Below are 20,029 nucleotides of genomic sequence, written 5' to 3'. Positions count from 1 at the left end.
CCTAGATAGACTGAAAAGCTATTCACATATTTGCTATTTGTACTTCTTCATTGATCTGGCTGTTCATATCTTCTGTCCATTTTTCTAATGAATAACCTGCCTTTTCCTCACTGACTTGTAGGAGTTCTTTAACATTACAGATACAATTAATACTCTTATTTATATCTTGCTGATGCTTCTCCTATGTAGTTGGTCTCTCCATGCTGCTTCTGGCATATGTGCAACCAACCAATCAGTGGAAAGCAGGGAGGTGTGCTGGACCATGTCATCACCTCAGCATCATTTCTTCTCAAAGATTTCCTCATTCTTTTTCAACTGTTTCTTCTGCATGACAGAGAAGCCTAGAACTATGTTGCCCAGAACCCCCTTCCCAATAGGTTCTAAGTTCGAATTTGCCAATGAAAGATACCCACACAAGATCCGGAAGGTTAAGAGAAAGAGAGAGTTTGTCATTCTGTAGAAGTGGCTACGACCAGCTATGTGGGCTGTTAAGTTCATGAGGGGTTTCCAAGTGAACTACCTGCACTGGTGCCAGAGTAGACAATTGGTAGACGTCTCCAAGAAACTGTAGCAATTTTCTGACTAGCCACACACTTTTGGTGCTTCAGATGGCTTTGAACCTACAGATTTCCAGGTCTTTGGCAGCAACTCCTTTACCATGTCCCTCCCTTAGGTCTCCCCAAATTCATATAAGTTCTATTTCTAATATTAAACCCTTTAATCCTGAAATATTTAAAAGAGATTCTGTTTTCTAAATTCAAACCTGACAGATTCAAATATGATCCTTGGGGAAAAAAAGCACAAAGACAGGAATCTGGAATTGATTCTCTGATCTGTTTCGATCTGAAGGCAGTGATGACCTCACTGTCAGTGCAAAATGGAACTCTGGCAGATTAGGGCATTCTATGGCAGAACAGCTGATAACTATAGCTATGTGGATCAGGTGACTAAAGGTAGCAAGATTTTAGAAATGCCACAGCTGTCCCTACCAATCCCACCAAGCCTTCCTTGCCAGCAGCAGCCTTTACTCCCTCATCTGAAAAGATTAGTGTCACCTTGCCTGAGGTTCCCATCTCAACAAGTTGATCCTTCTCAATTGGCTCCCATACTATTTAATTAATTCCAGACTCATCTCTACTTTCAAATCCCCAGATCCCAGGGGAGATGAAAATCTAACCAAGAAGGAATTGCAACTGCAAAATTTTCCATTCATTTTGGTAGCAATATAGGAAATATGTATGGGATAGATCCAATAGGAGTTAGAAAAGGCAAACATAATGGTAACTTGAGCCAGTATTATCTGTATGGATACAATAATCAGAGACTCTAGATTCAATGTTAATAGTTTGCTAGATTTATTGCTTGAAACCTGAATCCAATGGCCAATGTCAAAAGAAAGTAAGATGCAAAGATGAAATATTCTAGACCACACACAGGCAAACAATGGCCTGCAGGCCAGATCCAGCCTTTATCTGTTTGTGTAAAGTTTTACTGCAACACAGCCACACCCATTCATTTACACTGTCTCACTTCTCTCTGGCTAGTTGAGTAACATGGATAGAAACCATATCACCCACAAAGCCTAATATATTTACAATGTGGCCCTTTACACAAAGTTTGCCAACCAATCTCTGTATCTGTGATTCTCAGGGTGTGATCCACAGAACTTTGACTAGAAACACTTTCAAGGGATCAATAAGATCAAAACTATTTTCATAAGATATTTGTCTCTTACACCTTGTTGACATTTGCACATACGATAAAATCACTGACACCTTAACATAAATTAAAGACGACAGTGCCAAACCGTACTTTTAGTCATTGTTTCTTTACACCAAGGCACTCAAAGTGGAAAAGAAAAAGGCAGATTTTGCAATATCCATGATATAGTAAGAATTATTATTACTGAATCCTGACCACTGAGTATGCACCTTTTTAGTATTCAGTGTGAGGAAATGAGTACATATAAAGCACTTCAGCCACTTACAGAAGTATGTCTGTCTCACGGAAAACTACTTGTATAATTGCTTTGCTGTGTGCTGACTCAGCTACATTTTTCATGCTCTACTATTTCTATTTGAAAAATGACAATCTTTGGTTATTTACATTTGGGTTTTCAACAGACATTTTCTCAAAAATGACCAGTGTGAGCTTGTTACTTCAATTAACTGACAGAATTTGTTACCAATGGTAAAATGTAATTCTTTAAAAATAAATTAAAATCTTACAAACCTTGAGGTGCCTGGGTGACTCAGTCGGTAAAGCATGTGATTTGTGATTTCAGGGTCATGAGTTCGAGCCCCAAATTGGGGACAGAAATTATTTAAAAACAAAAACCAAGAAACCAAATAGAAAAAAAAATCTTGTACCTGCCACTATGAACTTGAGAGCCTTCCAGTACTTAAGATCTTTCTCATAAAATTGGTAGGTATACTAACACATCTGATTTTTCTTTCAATAAAATAAGTCAGTATTTACAAGATCTGCATAAAACTCAGTGAACCAGTGTTTTTCATATGGACAATTCATTGTGCTACAAAATTATGCATGAGTAAAATAGCCACTCAAAGTGCAAGGCAGTTCAATAGATATTAGCATAAACAGCATGAAAAAAATCCATTTAATAGTTTCATATTCTACCCTGAAACTAATGTTTAAGAAATTATAATTTGTTGGATATTGATTTAGCATCAAGGAAATGTCCACAAGTATCTGAAAAAGTTATTGAAATATTCCTCTTTTCTAATTACATGTAAGTTAAAGACTGTATTTTTATCATACATTAATCAAAAGATACTGCAACAGATTTGATGCAGAAGAAGATAGGAGAATCCATTAAGCCAAACATTAAAGAGATAGGCAAATATATAAAACAAATGGCACTCTTCTCACTTATTTTCATTTTAGAAAATAGTTCTTAAAGAACACATTTACTGATCCTTGGTCTTGAGGAATGCATCCAAAGAATGAGATGGTGATAGGCATAGTGGAAAAGATTTATTATTTATATCCTGGGAGGGTCCAGAGATATTGCCCTTCACCAAGGCTTTAAGAAATTCAACTTCAAAAAGCTCTGTAGTGGTACTCTGCAGGAAAGGGATAGCAGAGGGAGATGAAATCACTGAAATTCAATGAATTTAATGAAGTCAAATTCTTACTCTTTTCAGATGATATAATACTTTATGTGGAAAACCCAAAAGACTCCACCCCCAAGTTCCTAGAACTCATACAGGAATTCAGTAAAGTGGCAGGATATAAAATCAATGCACAGAAATCTGTTGCATTTCTATACACCAACAATACAGAAGAAAGAGAAATTAAGGAGTCAATCCCATTTACAATTGCACCCAAAACCACAAGATACCTAGGAATAAATCTAATCAAAGAGGCAAAGAATCTGTACTCAGAAAGCTACAGAATACTCATGAATGAAATTGAGGAAGACACAAAGAAATGGAAAAACGTTCCATGCTCATGGATTGGAAGAACAAATATTGTGAAAATGTCTATGCTACCTAGAGCAATCTACACATTTAGTGCAATCCCTATCAAAATACCATCAACTTTTTTCACAGAAATGGAACAAATAATCCTAAAATTTGTATGGAACTGGAAAAGATCCCGAATAGCCAGGGGAATGTTGAAAAAGAAAACCAAAGCTGGTGGCATCACAATTCCGGACTTCAAGCTCTATTACAAAGCTGTCATCATCAAGACAGTACGGTACTGGCACAAAAACAGACACATAGATCAATGGAAGAGAAGAGAGAACTCAGAAATGGACCCTCAACTCTACGGTCAACTAATCTTCAACAAAGCAGTAAAGAATATCCAATGGAAAAAAGTCTCTTCAACAAATGGTGTTGGGAAAATTGGACAGTCACATGCAGAAGAATGAAAACAACCATTTCCTTAGACCATACACAAAAAAAGACCCAAAATGGATGAAAGACCTAAATGTGAGACAGAAATCCATCAAAATCCTTGAGAACACAGGCAGCAACCTAGCAGCAACTTCTTCCTAGACACATCACCAAAGGCGAGGGAAGCAAGGGCAAAAATGAACTACTGGGACTTCATCAAGATAAAAAGCTTTCTTTACATGGAAAAGGAAAACAGTCAACAAAACCAAAAGACAACCGACAGAATGGGAGAAGATATTCACAAATGACATATCAGATAAAGGGCTAGTATCCAAAATCTATAAAGAAATGATCAAACTCAACACCCAAAGAACAAATGATCCAATCAAGAAACGGGCAGAAGACATGAACAGACATTTCTGCAATATCCACATGGCCAACAGACACAAGAAAAAGTGCTCCACATTACTCAACATCAGGGAAATATACATCAAAACCACTTCACGCCAGTCAAAATGGCTAAAATTAACAAGTCAGGAAATGACAGATGTTGGTGAGGATGTGGAGAAAGGGGAACCCTCCTACACTGCTGGTGGGAATGCAAGCTGGTGCAGCCACTCTGGGAAACAATATGGAGGTTCCTCAAAAAATTGAAAATAGAGCTACCCTATGACCCAGCAACTGCACTACTGGGTTATTTACCCCAAAGATACAAATGCAGTAATCCAGGTCGCCTGGGTGGCTCAGTCGTTAAGCGTCTGCCTTCGACTCAGGTCATGGTCCCAGGGTCCTGGGATTGAGCCCTGCATCAGGCTCCCTGCTCCACGGGAGGCCTGCTTCTCCCTCTCCCCCCTGCTTGTGTTCCCTCTCTCACTGTGTCTCTCTCTGTCAAATAAATAAATAAAAAATCTTTAAAAAAAAACAAATGCAGTAATCCGAAGGTGCACCTACACTCCATTTATACCAGCAATGTCCACAATAGCCAAACTATGGAAAGAGCCTAAAGGTCCACTGACAGATGAATGGATAAAGAAGATGTGGTAGATATATATATATATATATACAATGCAATATTATGCAGCCATTAAAAAAAAAAAGAAATCTTGCCATTTGCAATGACGTGGATGGAACTAGAGGGTATTATGGTAAACAAAATAAGTGAATTAGAGAAAGACAATTATCATATGATCTCACTGATATGTGGAATTTGAGAAACAAGGCAGAGGATCATAGGGGAAGAGGAAAAAAATGAAACAAGATGAAACCAGAGAGGGAGTTAACCATAAGAGACTCTTAAGTTCAGGAAACAAACTGAGGGTTGCTGGAGTGGAGGGGTGGGAGGGATGGGGTGGCTGGGTGATGGACACTGGGGAGGGTATGTGTTGTAGTGAGAGCTGTGTATTGTGTAAGACTGATGAATCTCAGACCTGCACCCCTGAAACAAATAATACATTATATGTTAATTAAAAAAAAAAAAAGCTCTGTAGTGGTACTGTGCAAAACAGGGATAGCAGAGAGAGATGAAATCACTGAAATTCAATGAATTTAATAGGAATGACAGGATTCTGGAGTGGTAGAGGCCAATTAGTGGTACTTAACCAACGACATGATGTGGTATTATTACAGAAAGCAGAGCCAGAGCAGCAATCAAGTCTGACCCAGATAAATCTTTGGCACTGGCTGTCCACAGGGCCATAACAGAAGAGGATGATAAAGGATTATTAAAACTTTAATTGTTTTTTAAAAACTCAATATTTAGTGCTCAGAGAGCTAATTTAAATAAGGAGAATCACCACCCCTCACTTAATCCCAAAATCTGAGTCAGTCACCAACTACAATGCCAAAGTTTTATAATCTTGTCTCCTTTATAGTCTTTAGCATAGAGACCTGTGTCCACTTCTCAGGCTTAGTGTGTATTCTGGGAAAGTAATTAACCAACCTCTGGGGGACAAATGAATACTGGCTCTGAGGGGGCTCTAATGCCACTGTGGTCCATCAGGAGATTACTAATAGCTAAGTGATAAATGGAGTTTGGGTCCATCCTTACATCCAGAATCTCTAGTGGAATACACATAAAAGCAACTGTTAGAGACTCCTTGTTGGTTCCCTTACTTATGGAATGAGGAACTATTATGGTAAAAAAAAGCCAAGTATAATCTCTAAAACAGTCTCTCATTTCATATGATGTAAGGGCGATTTTTATAACATTCTTATTCAACTGAAGTATGTGTCCTGTAGAAAACATACAAAAATAATGGATTCTCATAAATTTAATCAGGTAGTGACTCCAAGAATACTGTTATGTCACATATGACCTCTTTGCTGGAGTAAATCAACAAGGACACTACTGTCTGATATGGAGCTAGTGACTTAGTGATTTCTTCCCTCTTCATAATATATACTAGAGACTGACAAACTTTTTGTAAAGAGAAAAAGAGTAAACATGTTAGTGAGATGATCTGTCACACCTACTCATTTCTTCCAAAAGCAACCACCGGCAACAAATAGGTAAAGGAAAGGGCATCTGTGTATTCCAATAGAGCTGTATTTACAAAAACAAGTGGGAAGCTGGATTCCCAGAGGCCAGTTTGTCAACCTCTAGTACAGACCACAAGCAGCAGTTAGATTTTACCTACAACAACAGCAACACACTTCTGATGTCTTATCTCTGGATTATACCAGTTCTCTAGTTCTCTGTTAAAATCTGATTGGCAGGGATACTGGTCTTCTTGCTATTCCTCAAGATATCAATACTAATCCAAGAGAGGGGTGGGGAAAAGGGAAAAAGATATCATATTAATCCAATACATTTATGGCATTTATGCTCCTGAGGCCAGGTAAATAGGAAGCAGCAACTACCTCAGCTACCAGGGCAAGACATAGGAATGCCAGAGGATGAGCAATAAAGACCATGAAAATTCAGGAGCTTGTTAGCACAGTGAAATTTCTAAGTATCCAGTGGTCCAGTCATATGAGATGTTCCCTCTAAGGGAAGGGACAAGCTGCTTGTAGGTGAGCATCTCTGAATTTCGGAAGCAATATATATAGTACATTTGGTATTGCTGCTCTGACTCATTTACGAACTAACTCCCTGTTCTGTGTAAGTTCCAGAGCAACATGCAAGTTGCTCTGCCCCTTGAGTCACACTTCCCAGAAGATGCTTGAAGTGTCTGTAGCAGAAATGAATACTGTACAGAACTTTTGACAAGTCCTCTAGGAGAATCACAGTTGAGAACCTTGGAATTTTGAAGTGCGTAACTGTTTTTCTGTTGTAAAGTAGTTGTGGCTTGCTTCTGGGTCTGTACAGATTGAAAGACTGACCATGGTCCCCCAAGTTACTGTGTGTCCTGAGCTGCCCATCATAAAGTGAATGTTGTCTAAGTCATGAAACCATAAAGCTGGGTATACACAGCAATATTCCATCACAAGTTAGATGTGGCATACACGAGATCCAAGAAAATATGGCACAAGTATGGTACAAACAGATCAAGAGATTCAAGTTCCCAAGGTGCTTTCTCCTGCTACATTGCCTCCTTTCTCTCCATCAGGACTCTAACACTGACTATGAATGAAAAAAAAATGGCAGGCCTGGTTTCAACATGATGCTGCAAAATATACTGACATTATTCAAAAGTACAGTTGAGTATTAGAGCCCCACTGAGGAGTGGCTCTAAAGAACAGTAGTGAAGGGAAATCTTCCCAGTGGCAATATGTTAAGCAGTGTACCGAAGTTACCGAGTAGGAGAAATGGTCAGGGGCAAAGATTGACAGTGATTCACAGAGAGTGGCCAGCCAAGGGCTTGGTTGGATAGTGAGGGACTTTGAAGAAACTAGACTGAAATCTGGTGGGAAGATTTCTGGAAAAGAAATAACAACCAGCCTCTTGAAATGTGCAGGATATGTAAGTATGAGGACATGTCAGTTCTCTGAGTATATTATGTCTGACTGTGAGGAACCTCTTAATAATCAGATGCGCAACCCGAACATTCTGTGAGTATCAATCAGTCCTATTCAAAAGGCTGATGAACAACAGTCTATACAGGCAGGAAGTGAGGTTACATATGGGCTCAGCAATATGGATTTCTATACATTTAGTAACTAGCAGTGAGCCCCCCTGATATTGCAGTGCTCCTTTGGGAGACCATGCCAGCTACTTGGTGGCATGCTGATTACACTGGACCGCTTCTGTCATGAAAAGAACAGTAATCTATCTTCACAAGAACAGTCTATTATTCTCCATACAGAATTACTTTCCATGCCCACAGTATTTCTGCAAAAACCACCATTCCTGAACATACAAAAAGGCTTATTCACTGCTATATTCTACTATAATTGCTTCTGAACACGGAATTTCATTGTACAGTGAAAGATATGTAGCCATAGCCTCATGCCCATGGAAATCACATATTTTACCACATATGCCAATCATTAAACAGCTGGTTTGATAAAACTGTGGATCAATGTACTAAAAACTCATTACAGTACCAGATGGGTTCCATGCCCAGTGTGGAGCCCAATATGGCGCTTGAACTCACGATCCTAAGATCAAGACCTGAGCTGAGCTGGACACTTAACCGACTAAGTCACTCAGGCACCCTCTCATTCTGAATGGCTAGGGTAAAGAATGCAGTACATGTCCTGAACCAAATACTACTATGTGAAACTAATTCTTCCACAGTTAGAATATATAGGTTGGAGAACCAATGATAAAAATTGGAATAACACATATGTTAACTAACTGGAATTTAAATAAAAATTTGGAAAAAAAATTGGAATAACTATTATTTCAATGAGTCAACAGCAAAAATTTTGCTTCTCATCCTTACAACTTTGGGCTATGCCAGTTTGGTTCCCCCCAAAAGAATTCCTTTACCAGGAGATACAACGAGGGTTCCATTCACCTGGAAGCTTAAGCTACCACAGGGATACCTAGGGCTCATCACAGCACTGAATCAACACACAAAGAAGGAAGCTGCAGTATGTACTGATATAACTTATCAATGAGAAACAGTTCTTCTACACAGTAAAGCAGAGGAATATGCCTGGAAGTCAGAAGCTTTTCTAGGGTGTCTCTTGGCACTGCCATGTCCACTGATAAACAAATGAGAAACTACAGCAACTGTATTACAGGAGGAATTATTATTGGCAGTCTCTTCAGGTCAAGTAAAATCAGCTGAGGTAATGTCTAAGGTAAAAAATAGAAGGAAGCTGTAAATACCTACTAGGGTTATGAGACTAGTTATAGAAATAAAGACTACCACAATTAAGCCTATACATATGGATGAATTTTTTATCTTTATCTCCTTCGCTCGGTATCTTAGCATGTAATAAGCGTTGTGACAACTGTAATTAACCCTGTATTTCAGTATTTAGACTACAGAATATCAAAGAGATTGTGTCTGTACAGAAAGATAAATGAACAGAGTTCTAGGATGGCTACAATGACATAAGTTTGAGTCTCACCTTTGGAAGCGGGTGAGGCTATCTGAGGAGATATGAGAGACAGAAGCTGAATCACGTCCAACAGAAACATGACATTTTAAGTCTCTTTATTTGGGAGTTCAATATGGGTAAAAGGGACACGAAAGACCTCTGAGTCGGAAATGGGGTGTACAGAGTGCTGCACTGTCATCATCCAGCCATCGCTTTCATCCCTCTTCTAGAATCTCATCTGCACTATATTGCCGAGACGTGTCTTTCCCAGAATCCCCTTCAAACTGCAAGTTTGCCAATAAAAAGAATATGCACAAGATCTCGAAAGCAGAAAAGCAGTCCAGACTTACTCTCCAAAGCTAGGTGCACCCAGATGAAATTTCAGGAGCTTCCTGTCAAGTAACTGAGAACTAACCATTTTGTGTTGCAGACTGAGCCACATTACTGGGGCTTTGAAGAGATTCTTGATGCTACAGCAATTTTCCAGGGAGCCATGAATAACTCTCAAATTTGGTGGGTACTTCAGCATCTATTTTCCTGGTATTTCACCCAGAGCTTTCTGGATTTTCAGCAGTCATTTCCTTGACCTTAGCTCCCCCAGCTCTGTAAAGATTTGTGTAGGCCCTAATCCCCAACCCTCCAATCCCCTCAGAATACATAAAGAGTTCCTGTTTTCAAAACAGAGCGGGAGGTTTAACTGAATACCAATATTTGAATATTACACAGCAGAAAGTCTATCACAAGAGATTGTAAAAGTGATAGGCAGGAAATAGGTTAAAATATATAAGGTATACAAACTATAAATATATTCACTCAGAAGAACTAACGATAGAACGTATAATGTTCTAGAAGTTGTTCATTAGGCCATAAAACCCCTGAATGAAGTTTAAAGAGCAGAAATACTGATCAAAAGGTAGTAACATCAAAATATTAAAAATACAAAAGAAAAAAAAAAAACCCCACCACTGTATAAAACCTGGAATTTAAAGACATTATCTTTTCAACCACAGAGGGAATAACTGAAACTGTAACATCAAGGAAATAACAGTGATGAAACATTTAGCCCCAATTCAGAATTTACTCTTTAATAAGTGAGCACAGATGAAAGTTATCTTTCATACATACGCAATTTAAAAAGAATGGTAAAAAGTAATTTTCAACAGAAGAAATTAGGTAAAAAATTCAAATAAACCAAAAGAAGAAACTTAATGAATTAAAAAAGGAAAAGCCCTGGAAAACATTTGAAATTTTGAAAAAATCATTTCTCTGGGAATCCAAGATACTCATCCATTTTTAAAAGCCACTAATGAGCTTATGTAGTCTGTTATTTTTTTAAATGTTTGAAAGAAACACTGACTATAAATAAAGTAAAAGGTTTTACTTTATAAAAACATCTCAATTACTATATTGGCCTAAGATAAGTAAATCAAGGTACTGTGATTACATAAACAATTAAAATTTGAATCACCAATATTTTAATTTTAAATTTTAAAGTAATTCTTACCTTTTTCCTATTTGATTCTCAAGATGTTTAACTTTTTCTAGTAACTCTTTCTCAACAGCTTCTCTCTCCAATTTAAACTCTTTGAGGGCAGTCTGAATAGCTTCTTCTTTTTCACAATTAAGTTTCTGAATTAACTGTTCTCTGTCTTGTTCCTGGCTCATGACAAGTTTCTCTTTGTCTTTCTCAAGTTTCTGGATAATAGCTTCGTACTTCTCTTCCTGTTGGGTGAGTTTTTCATCTTTTTGTTTTTCAAGAGCACTCAATTCTGCATCCAATTTACTCTGCAGTTCAGCTATTTCTCCTTTCAGGTTTCTTTCTATTTCAAATGCTTGGTGATGCAATGACGTTACTTTGTTTAATTCAGCTTTAAGCATATCAGATTCTTCTTCATGTCTACTAATTAACTCTGAAATGCACTGATCTTTTTCAATTGTCATTAAAGTTCTTAGCTCTGCCAAGCCCACCTGATAGTTTTCATTATTATCCTGAATCTTTTGGTTTAGTTTACTTATCTCTACTCTCAAATTTTCCGTCTCTTGTTCAAGGAGAGATTTTAAGGTCTCCTTCTGCTGGGCTCTGCTTTCTTCCAGCAAAAGTTTTATTTCATCAGTTTCTGCTTCCTTCAGTGCAAGTTCAACCTCTAACTTACATCTCATGTCTGACAAATCTGAAACCTTGAGTTTTAATTCCTGTAGCTGTTGTTCTTTTTCCTGGATAACTGTGGCATGAGACTCTTGTATCTGATCGATTCGTTGTTGATTTTCCTTTTTTAGTTTCTCCAAAGACACTTTATGGTCTGTCATAACTTTCTCAAATTCCTGTATGTGCCTGACATGCAGAGCATCCTCTAACTCCTTTAGATGACTTTGCTCTAAGCACTGAAGTTCTGTCCGCAGCAACTGCATCTTCTCATCATTTTCAACATGGAGCTTCTTTAAGTCTTCTAACACTATCTCTCGTGACTGTTTCAGTTCATTAATTTCACAATTTTGAGTGTGCATTATATTTTCCATTTCTAACAACTTCTGATCCTTTTCATTTTGCAAGCAGATGACAGCTTCTTTTTCATGTTTAACCAAAGCAAATTCATTATCTTTATTTTGTAAAACCTCCTCAAGGCATACCAAGTCTCCTTTCAGTTTTTTAATTTTGTTTTCATTTTCTTCACTTTCCTTTATCAGTGCATCAAGTTTGCCTTCATATTCACTTTTTAAAGACTGCAGTTCTTTTTGATGTTTTTCATTTAGTGTTATTTCCAGAGAATGTTTTACTTTTTCAATAATGTTTCTTATTTCTAATGCTGTACATTTTAAAGAATTTGAGAAATCACACTGTTCTTTCTGTACAAATGTTCTGAAGTGGCAAAGGTCTTCCTTGATGGTTTGTATGCTGAAGTGCGAGTCTTGGGCAACAACTCGACATTTTTCCAACTGGACATTCAGAGAAGCATGATCTCCTAAATCCTCTTTACCACATACATTTGTATCCTGCATCCGTCTACTATCTATTGCATTGATAACAGATGAATAAAGTGATTCCACCATCATTTCCGGACTCTGTGGATCACTTATAGGATTAGGAGATGACAAATTTTCTTCTATTACAAACTCATTTACAGCAGACATAAAATCTGATTCAGGACTTTCTGCTAATGAATCCAAGTCTAATGAAACTTGGTGAATAGTCTGTTCTATGTTTGGATGGGGGATAGTTTCAAAATCAAATGTATGTGCATCGATGCTATCTGGAGATAACTCTTCTAAGGGACATACTGCAGGACATAAGGGATCCTGAACAGTGAGTGAAGGAGGAGTTCTCGGTGAGGTAGTAGTTGCAATTCCTGTTGCACTTTCTATCCGTGGTGAGGAAGCCGACGGTGGCGATGTCTGACTCATGGATGCCTGGAAAAGAGAGGGATAGGCTTACAGAGCTGCAGCAACATTTTACACTAATGAAACAAATCACTTGAAAGAACTTAATTTGCCTTTTGTTCACTCAGTAGATCTGTAATGGTCTGTGACATTTCATCCAAACTTTGTGCTGCTTTTACCAAATTATGCAGAGCAAGTACATGCTGGTGTAGAGGTTCAAAGTCACAAAGTAAGGGCACCCTGAAACAGAATGAAATCAAATTAGATTTGTGATTTCATAATGAAAAGATGGATACCTACAACCAAATATTTCAATCTATGTCAAAAAACCCCGACAGTACTATCATCCCCTTTTAAACAACACCAGAAATAGCTTAAGAGACCTAAGATATAATCATTAAAGTAATGAATTAAAACTCTCCCACAGTATACAAAAAGTATAGAGTAATTACTAGAAAAAAATTAATTACATGTAAGGCATTAATTTCCTTTATCTTCATTTTCTGATCATTTGCATATTCCCTAGAAATTTCCTAAAGCAGCATAGGGAAGTCAGTCTATCATAAAATATTTCTATATGCTGGCATCTCCCGAGACTATCGGTGCTACTTTCCATAGCTCCAAAATAATGAAAACATTTTAAGGTGATAACTAAAGTTAAAAATACTAATGATATTTACCTGAGGAGCGGCTGAACTTCTGAAGGACAGAATGACTGAAGAAACTGTAAATCTTTTAATGAAATATCTGGAAGTTCACAGTCAAACTTTCGAGGCTTCTGTGTCTGTACCCCCCACAAAAAGAATAAAATAAAAAGATAAAAATTACCAAAAAACATAGAGTACAAATTTATAAATTTTTACTATGATTAATTTCAATATAACAAAGAAGCAAAAATGCTACAAATCATCTACTGACATTTAAGAAACAGAATAAAATAAAAATGAAGAGCTATTCAATGACCAACATGGTATACTATTTTTCTGAGTCGTAAATGACTGAGAACCATAGCTGTTGGTGATCAACTGATGTGGCTGTTCCTCCCTTTCTCGTCATCTTTTTAAAACTGAGGTAGTATCCTGTCAACATTAAAGGAACCCATTTGTTTCACCAGCACATAAGCTATTCCCAAATTTTTCTTTTACTTATAACATGACCACGAAGATCTCTCTAGCCTTAGCTCTATGTCTATTCCTACCATTTATTAGAATGCCTTGTTGTTTTAATATGGTAAAAGGCTTTTTCCTATGTAACATGTCCTTCCTTGCCTTCCACTTGATCTTTCCATTCTTTTCAAAATAATTGTCAATTTCAGCTTCTTAAAAAAAATTACCTGGTAAGTCCTACCATTTCTTTATAATATTGCCAAGAAATACAACTTTTAAAGTAACTCCGGTTGTTTCAGTCATTACCTAAGCAGATTTAGAGATGTCAAGATGCTCTTCATTAAACAGAGGTCCTAGATAAATGAGTGTGGGAAACCCTATTACATTACTCATTCTTAGATGTTAAAAAATACATACATTTAAGGCCTAAGAAATCCTGCAGTACAAAAAAATGTTTAATAGCTAAGCAGTGCATCTGAAGAAAAAACAATCAAAAAACCTGCAGCATTTCCCAAACTCCTCTAACCTGTGGAATCATTTTTTTCACATTTTTTCACAATAAAAGGAATGGTCCCCAGTAATCCTGGTTTAAAAACACACTTATTTTTCAGGGTTTCAATGAAGGCCACCTGAAAGTCACCCTATTCTGATTTGTAAACACATGAATAAAATGAGGGTGTTGGTGGTGGTGGTGTTGGTGGTAAAGAAAATGAAAAGGGGAGAGGACAAAAGGAAAAGAAAGGACAGGGAGGGGGAGACAATGAGGGAGGGGGAGACAATGAGGGAGGGGAAAGATAAAGAGAATGAGAGGAGGGTGAAGGACAAAGATAAAATAGTAAGAAAATCTCCTCCTACCAATCAACAGCTTAACAGTGTAATATGGCTTATCCTCCTGCGTTATGAAAACTCCTGATCAAAAACTATGAATATCCTTTAATAGTTTCATGACAACTCGCTTTTAAAACCAAAAACATTTTTATGTCAATAAAAAGAAAGTCTATATGTTTCTGAAAACATCTCTACTTCTGAAATGAGGTTTGAACACATACAAAATTTAGTCATGGTTAGAAAATTAATACATACACAAAAGGATGGGGGCCAGGAGTCCAAGCCCCTAAACAGACGATTTCTTAAAAAGGACTTTCCTGTGTAAAGAAATTAACAATATGGTTATTTTGTAACTTTATATTTCAGGGGAAAAAAAAATCTCTGGTTTTTGAAAAACAAATTAACAATTCTTCATATTTAAATTTTAACAATGGATTCAACTCTACAGACCTTAAAAGGAATGTTTCTCCAGATTTCAATGGTAACTACTATCACATACATGCTATATAGTAACACATTCATATCTACAAATAAAAACAGCATTTTTCATTAAAAATAAATTAGTAAAGAACACTTACTAAATAATTTCCCAAAGGATTCCCTTTTTGACTTTTCAGCTTCATATAATCGCTTTCCATCTTTGACTAAAGCACCAGCCCACTAAGAGGAGGAAAGCTTATGTTAATATCACACACCAATTCATTAAGGCTCATACACAATGAAAACAGAATTCAACTTGCATACCTCCCTGTAGTGTTTTATGAACATTTTTCTCCTTACAACCTCAACAACAGCTATGCAGTACATCTGAGGAACTGTACTAAGAGCTTCAACAATTCTGACTCTTTCTAACAGTTCTATTACGAGGCGGAGCAAAGCTTGCAATTTCTCTCCATCTTGATCAGCATGAAGCATTACAAAGCAACACCACCTACAGAATGAAATTGAGACACACAAACTCTATAAAAATAATCCCAAATTAATCAACCAATCAAGTATTTCAATATAATGCCAAGAGAAAAATTACTCCATTACTTGGCAGAAATTTAAAAAATCACTTTAAAACATCCAAAATTAGATGTAAGAGAATCACTTACTTCAGTCTGACATGTAGGTTATTTGCTAGTTCCTGTTTGGCAGTGGTACACTTCTGTTTAATATCCAACAGTTTTCTATGATTTTGCAACATAATCATCAACTGATTTGCATGACTCAGGCACAAATCAGGTAATACAGATGCATCCTTCAAGTTTTCAGCTCTCATCTGATTAGCTAAAAATCCCTTTGCGAGAAAATATTTTAAAGGACATTAACTTGGTTTCACGAAAGATATCAACATTCATTTAAGAGGAAAATTTTGTTAAACATGACTGCTCTACTTTTAAAGAAGATTTTAAAATCCACTATCCTGAATGTAGATATGTTCATAAAAAAAGATTGTTTTTAAGAACTCTGCTCATCTAGTTGTTTCATTTTCATGCTAGGAAAAAAAAAAGAAACCCACTGGGAAGATAGAGTAATTTATCCAAGGACACACTTAATAGTTAAATTAGAACTAGAACCTACGTGTCTAGACTCCTACCACACCATGGGTCAAATCAGAGCATGACATTAAATAAAATATGGTCACTGATTTTAAGCCATGAAATAACTGACTTAAGCTAATCAATGATATTCAATAGTATTTTGTATCCTTCCCCAAATGAATAACAGTCAGTTGACTGTACTTTTTATTAAGAAGTCATTACTCTCTCCAGTATTTCTGGACTATATTTTGTTCCACTATATATATGTATCAGTGCTCATATTAGAATAAATTAAATGTTTACAATTTTACAATACATTTTATTATTTGGTGTAGGTGAACTTTGCATCATTCTGCTAAGTAGGGAATGTGTTTAGGCTACAAATTAATTTAGACAGATGTGCCATATTGAAAATAAGGTAGTTGTGTGTAGAAAACATTAAAAAAAACCCAACCAACAGCAAACACTTAAAAAAAGGTCCAAAGACATCTTGATGAGGTTATTACTAAGTATTTTTACTGTATTTACAGGTTTTTCTACTCTGCTTACTAAACAGTTATTGTGTTATAGTTTTACAATTTGCAAGTCTATCTGACTACCATACTTGCTACTCTAAATAATTATCTTTCTAGGAACTTAACAATATGGCCGGCAATAGCATGTCTTTAAACTTTTTGGTAGTTCTCTCTTCTTTCTGTTTCATGTCTTCCTAAATTTCAAGAAAATATTTAAATTTAAATGACATGTATTAAAGTAAAAATCATTTAATATCTGAAAATAAGACAATTTCAATAGGAATTGTATATTTTACTTCCTTTTCAATATGCTATATGTTCCATTGTGGCTATATTTTTTCTGAATTTAAAAATAACTTATTGCTTTTATCAATTGTGTTAAAATCTTAATAGGTCTCCACTACTTTTTACTGAATCCAAGAAAAACACATAATCAATCCCCTGAACTAAATTCTAAACCATTAATGAGGAATTTCCTGACACCAAAAGCACATACATGCAAATGTTGCCAAAAGAAAAATTGTGAATCTGTTTTCAATAAAATAAATTCTGTATTTGTTAAACCATCCTTAGCATACTATTTAGACTAAGTAGAAAATCTCTAAGAAGTACAAGCTTCTTAAAATAAGTCATCAGAATGAAAAGTACAGCATAGGGAATATAGTCAACATACTGTAATAATGTTTAATGGTGATAGATGGTGATTAGACTTACCATGGTGAACAATGAGTAATGTATAGAACTGTCCAGTCACTATGTTGTAGACCTAAAACTAATGTAACATTGTATGTCAACTATACTTCAATAAAAAAAAGTTTAAAAAGGTAGAAAAATCCCTGATACCATTTAGTATTAATATTTTTATGCGTATTAATAATTTTATAATATTAAGGATAACTACATGATGTATAAGTTTAAAAGAAAATTACATAGCTGACTGAGTGAAGACGGAAGGCAGAACTTAAACTATACCACATCCTAATTCTGAATTTCAGTAGGTTATCTAATAAGAATTAAATAATCCTGACAACATTCAAAAGAAATCTAACTAGCTGTTAGTTACTACAGTACTTATAAATCCCCACAAGATGTATTCTGTGAACTTTTGGTTTAGGAAGCAGATTCCCTGTAATTTTCTTATTTTGTTGACAATCTTTAAAGATAAAAAGATTACTAGAGGAATAATACACACTGAATAAATTTTCAGGGCTCCAGTGTTAACATAGCTTCACAGATCTGGTTAAGTTTCTCTGTCAGATAACGTAGAAGGGTCTATAAACCTCCTCAGAAGTGTTGTGGTTTTAAAAAAATTACTCTCTTAAAGCTTCCTGAACTGGTCTTTATCATATAAGATATTTAGGCAATAAATCTCCTTCCATTGTTTTTTCCCTTTTTTTTTTGAGAAAGAGTGCGAGAGAGCAAGTGAGGGGGGAGGAGCAGAGGGATAGAAGGACAGAGAGAATCTTAAGCAGGATCCACGCTCAGCGCAGAGCCTGACGTAGGGGCTTGTTCTCACAACCCTGAGATCATTACCTGGGCTGAAATCAAGAGTCGTACATTCAACTGAGGTACCCAAGTGCCCCTTTCTCTTTCCTTTAAGAGTGGTTAGAAGATTTAATTGCTATGTAGCTAGAATGAACTACACAAAATTGTGTTTATATAAAATCTAAAATCAACTCCTCAAATCGATTGATCTGAATTTATCTACTTTCACTGACCGCATTCTGAAGGAAATACTGATTAAAAAAAAGAAAATATCTGCAATGGAAAAAAAATTAGCTGTAATAAAACTAACAGATGAGACATCTGTAAATTATGAAATGTGAAAGATTCCAGACCAGATTAAAGAGAAGTCTAACATTTCACAAACAAGGCTACATGAACCCAAATTCTTGCACTCTTTCTCTCTCTCTCTCTCTATATATATATTTTTGGTGGGGGAGGAAGAGAGAGAGAATCTGAAGCAGTCTCCACGCCCAGCTTGGAGCCCAACACGGGGCTCAATCTCATGACCCTGAGATCATGACCTGAGCAAAATCAAGAGTCAGACCATAACAGACTAAGCCAGCCAAGCGTACCTCATTCTGTAAGTACTGACTGTGTACTTACTACATACAGGTCAGGAACCTGTAAGGCATTGTGAATAAGGCAGTGAGGAAGAGAGACTAGAATCCCGCTTCCTTAGAGCTTATATTTTTTTTTCTTTTTTTTTTTAAGTTTTATTCTGTGTTAGTCACCATACATTACATCATTAGTTTTTGATGTAGTGTTCCATGATTCATTGTTTGCATATAACACCCAGTGCTCCATTCAATACGTGGCCTCTTTAATATCCAACACCAGGCTAACCCATCCCCCCACCCCCCTTCTTTCCTAATTTCTACACCCAATGTGGGGCTCAAACTCATGGCCACAAGATCAAGAGTCACATGCTCTTCTGACTGAGTTTATATATATATATATATATTTTTAAGATTTTATTTATTTTTCAACAGAGAGAGAGAGACAGCGAGAGAGGGAACACAAGCAGGGGGAATGGGAGAGGGAGAAGCAGGCTTCCCGCTGAGCGGGGAGCCCGATGCGGGACTCGATCCCAGGGCCCTGGGATCATGACCTGAGCTGAAGGCAGACACTTAATGACTGAGCCACCCAGGTGCCCTGAGCTTATATTCTTAAAGAAGAAATTTCATTTAAAAAAACCCCACATAATCACTTAAATGTAATTATGACATAGGCTAAGTACAACATGCTAAGAGAAAATAAATCTGATCTGATCAAGACTGTAAAATCAGAGAAAACCTGTTTGTGGAAGTGATGTCTCAGTTAAAACCCTTGCCTCTATACATCCCTTGGCAGCCAAACACATAAAAATATGTATTAGACCTTTCATCTCATTCTTTCCATTTACCCTTGTTTCCTGTATTTCCCATCATTAGCTCTATCTGTGCTTTATTCCAAGTATTTTGTATTGACCCAGATTAATTTCTTCTAGCTGTGAATAGCTGTTATTAAACCCACTTATTGATTTTAAAATTTTTGTTTATATATATATAAATATATAAAATATATATAAAAATATAGGAGTGAAAAGTTGCTCCAACAGCCACATATCACCTAACTTCAACAGGTTATCCCTTGTCTCTCATAAGCACATTTAAAATTATCTTATTATAGCCAATGTCTCTCAAAGCCATTCACTCAGGCAAGCCCAGCTAACATCCATGGCTCTTAGGGCCTTGATCTGCATCTATTCTACAGTTTTGTTCTGAACATGTAATACACTTATATTAAAACGTATGTAGGAACATCAAAAAATATACACTGAGGAATAATTAAATGAGAATTTAACTGCCTCTCAATGTCAAAAAGGACTATACTACTTC

General features: G+C 36.4%; 1 protein-coding gene across 6 annotated transcripts in view; it reads right to left on the bottom strand.

The window, feature by feature from the left end:
• RB1CC1 (RB1 inducible coiled-coil 1) overlaps positions 1 to 20,029 on the bottom strand; it is a 91,350-nt gene that overhangs the window by 25,699 nt on the left and 45,622 nt on the right. For all 6 annotated transcript variants that reach the window (XM_028118968.2, XM_028118967.2, XM_028118966.2 and 3 more), the window contains 7 exons: positions 15,703 to 15,887; positions 15,350 to 15,536; positions 15,184 to 15,265; positions 14,861 to 14,922; positions 13,352 to 13,455; positions 12,785 to 12,911; positions 10,801 to 12,701 (listed from right to left, as the gene is read on the bottom strand). In XM_028118968.2, the coding sequence (XP_027974769.1) occupies positions 10,801 to 12,701; positions 12,785 to 12,911; positions 13,352 to 13,455; positions 14,861 to 14,922; positions 15,184 to 15,265; positions 15,350 to 15,536; positions 15,703 to 15,887 (2,648 nt within the window). The remainder of the gene's footprint in view (positions 1 to 10,800; positions 12,702 to 12,784; positions 12,912 to 13,351; positions 13,456 to 14,860; positions 14,923 to 15,183; positions 15,266 to 15,349; positions 15,537 to 15,702; positions 15,888 to 20,029) is intronic.

This window comes from Eumetopias jubatus, unplaced genomic scaffold (genome assembly GCF_037043125.1).
Source record: "Eumetopias jubatus isolate StellerSeaLion01/CBP00866 unplaced genomic scaffold, mEumJub1_p1.0 scaffold_4, whole genome shotgun sequence".
Classification (NCBI taxonomy): Eukaryota; Metazoa; Chordata; class Mammalia; order Carnivora; family Otariidae; genus Eumetopias; species Eumetopias jubatus.
The sequence above is the reverse complement of the archived record's forward strand: the minus strand, read 5'-3'. Positions and strand labels throughout refer to the sequence as shown.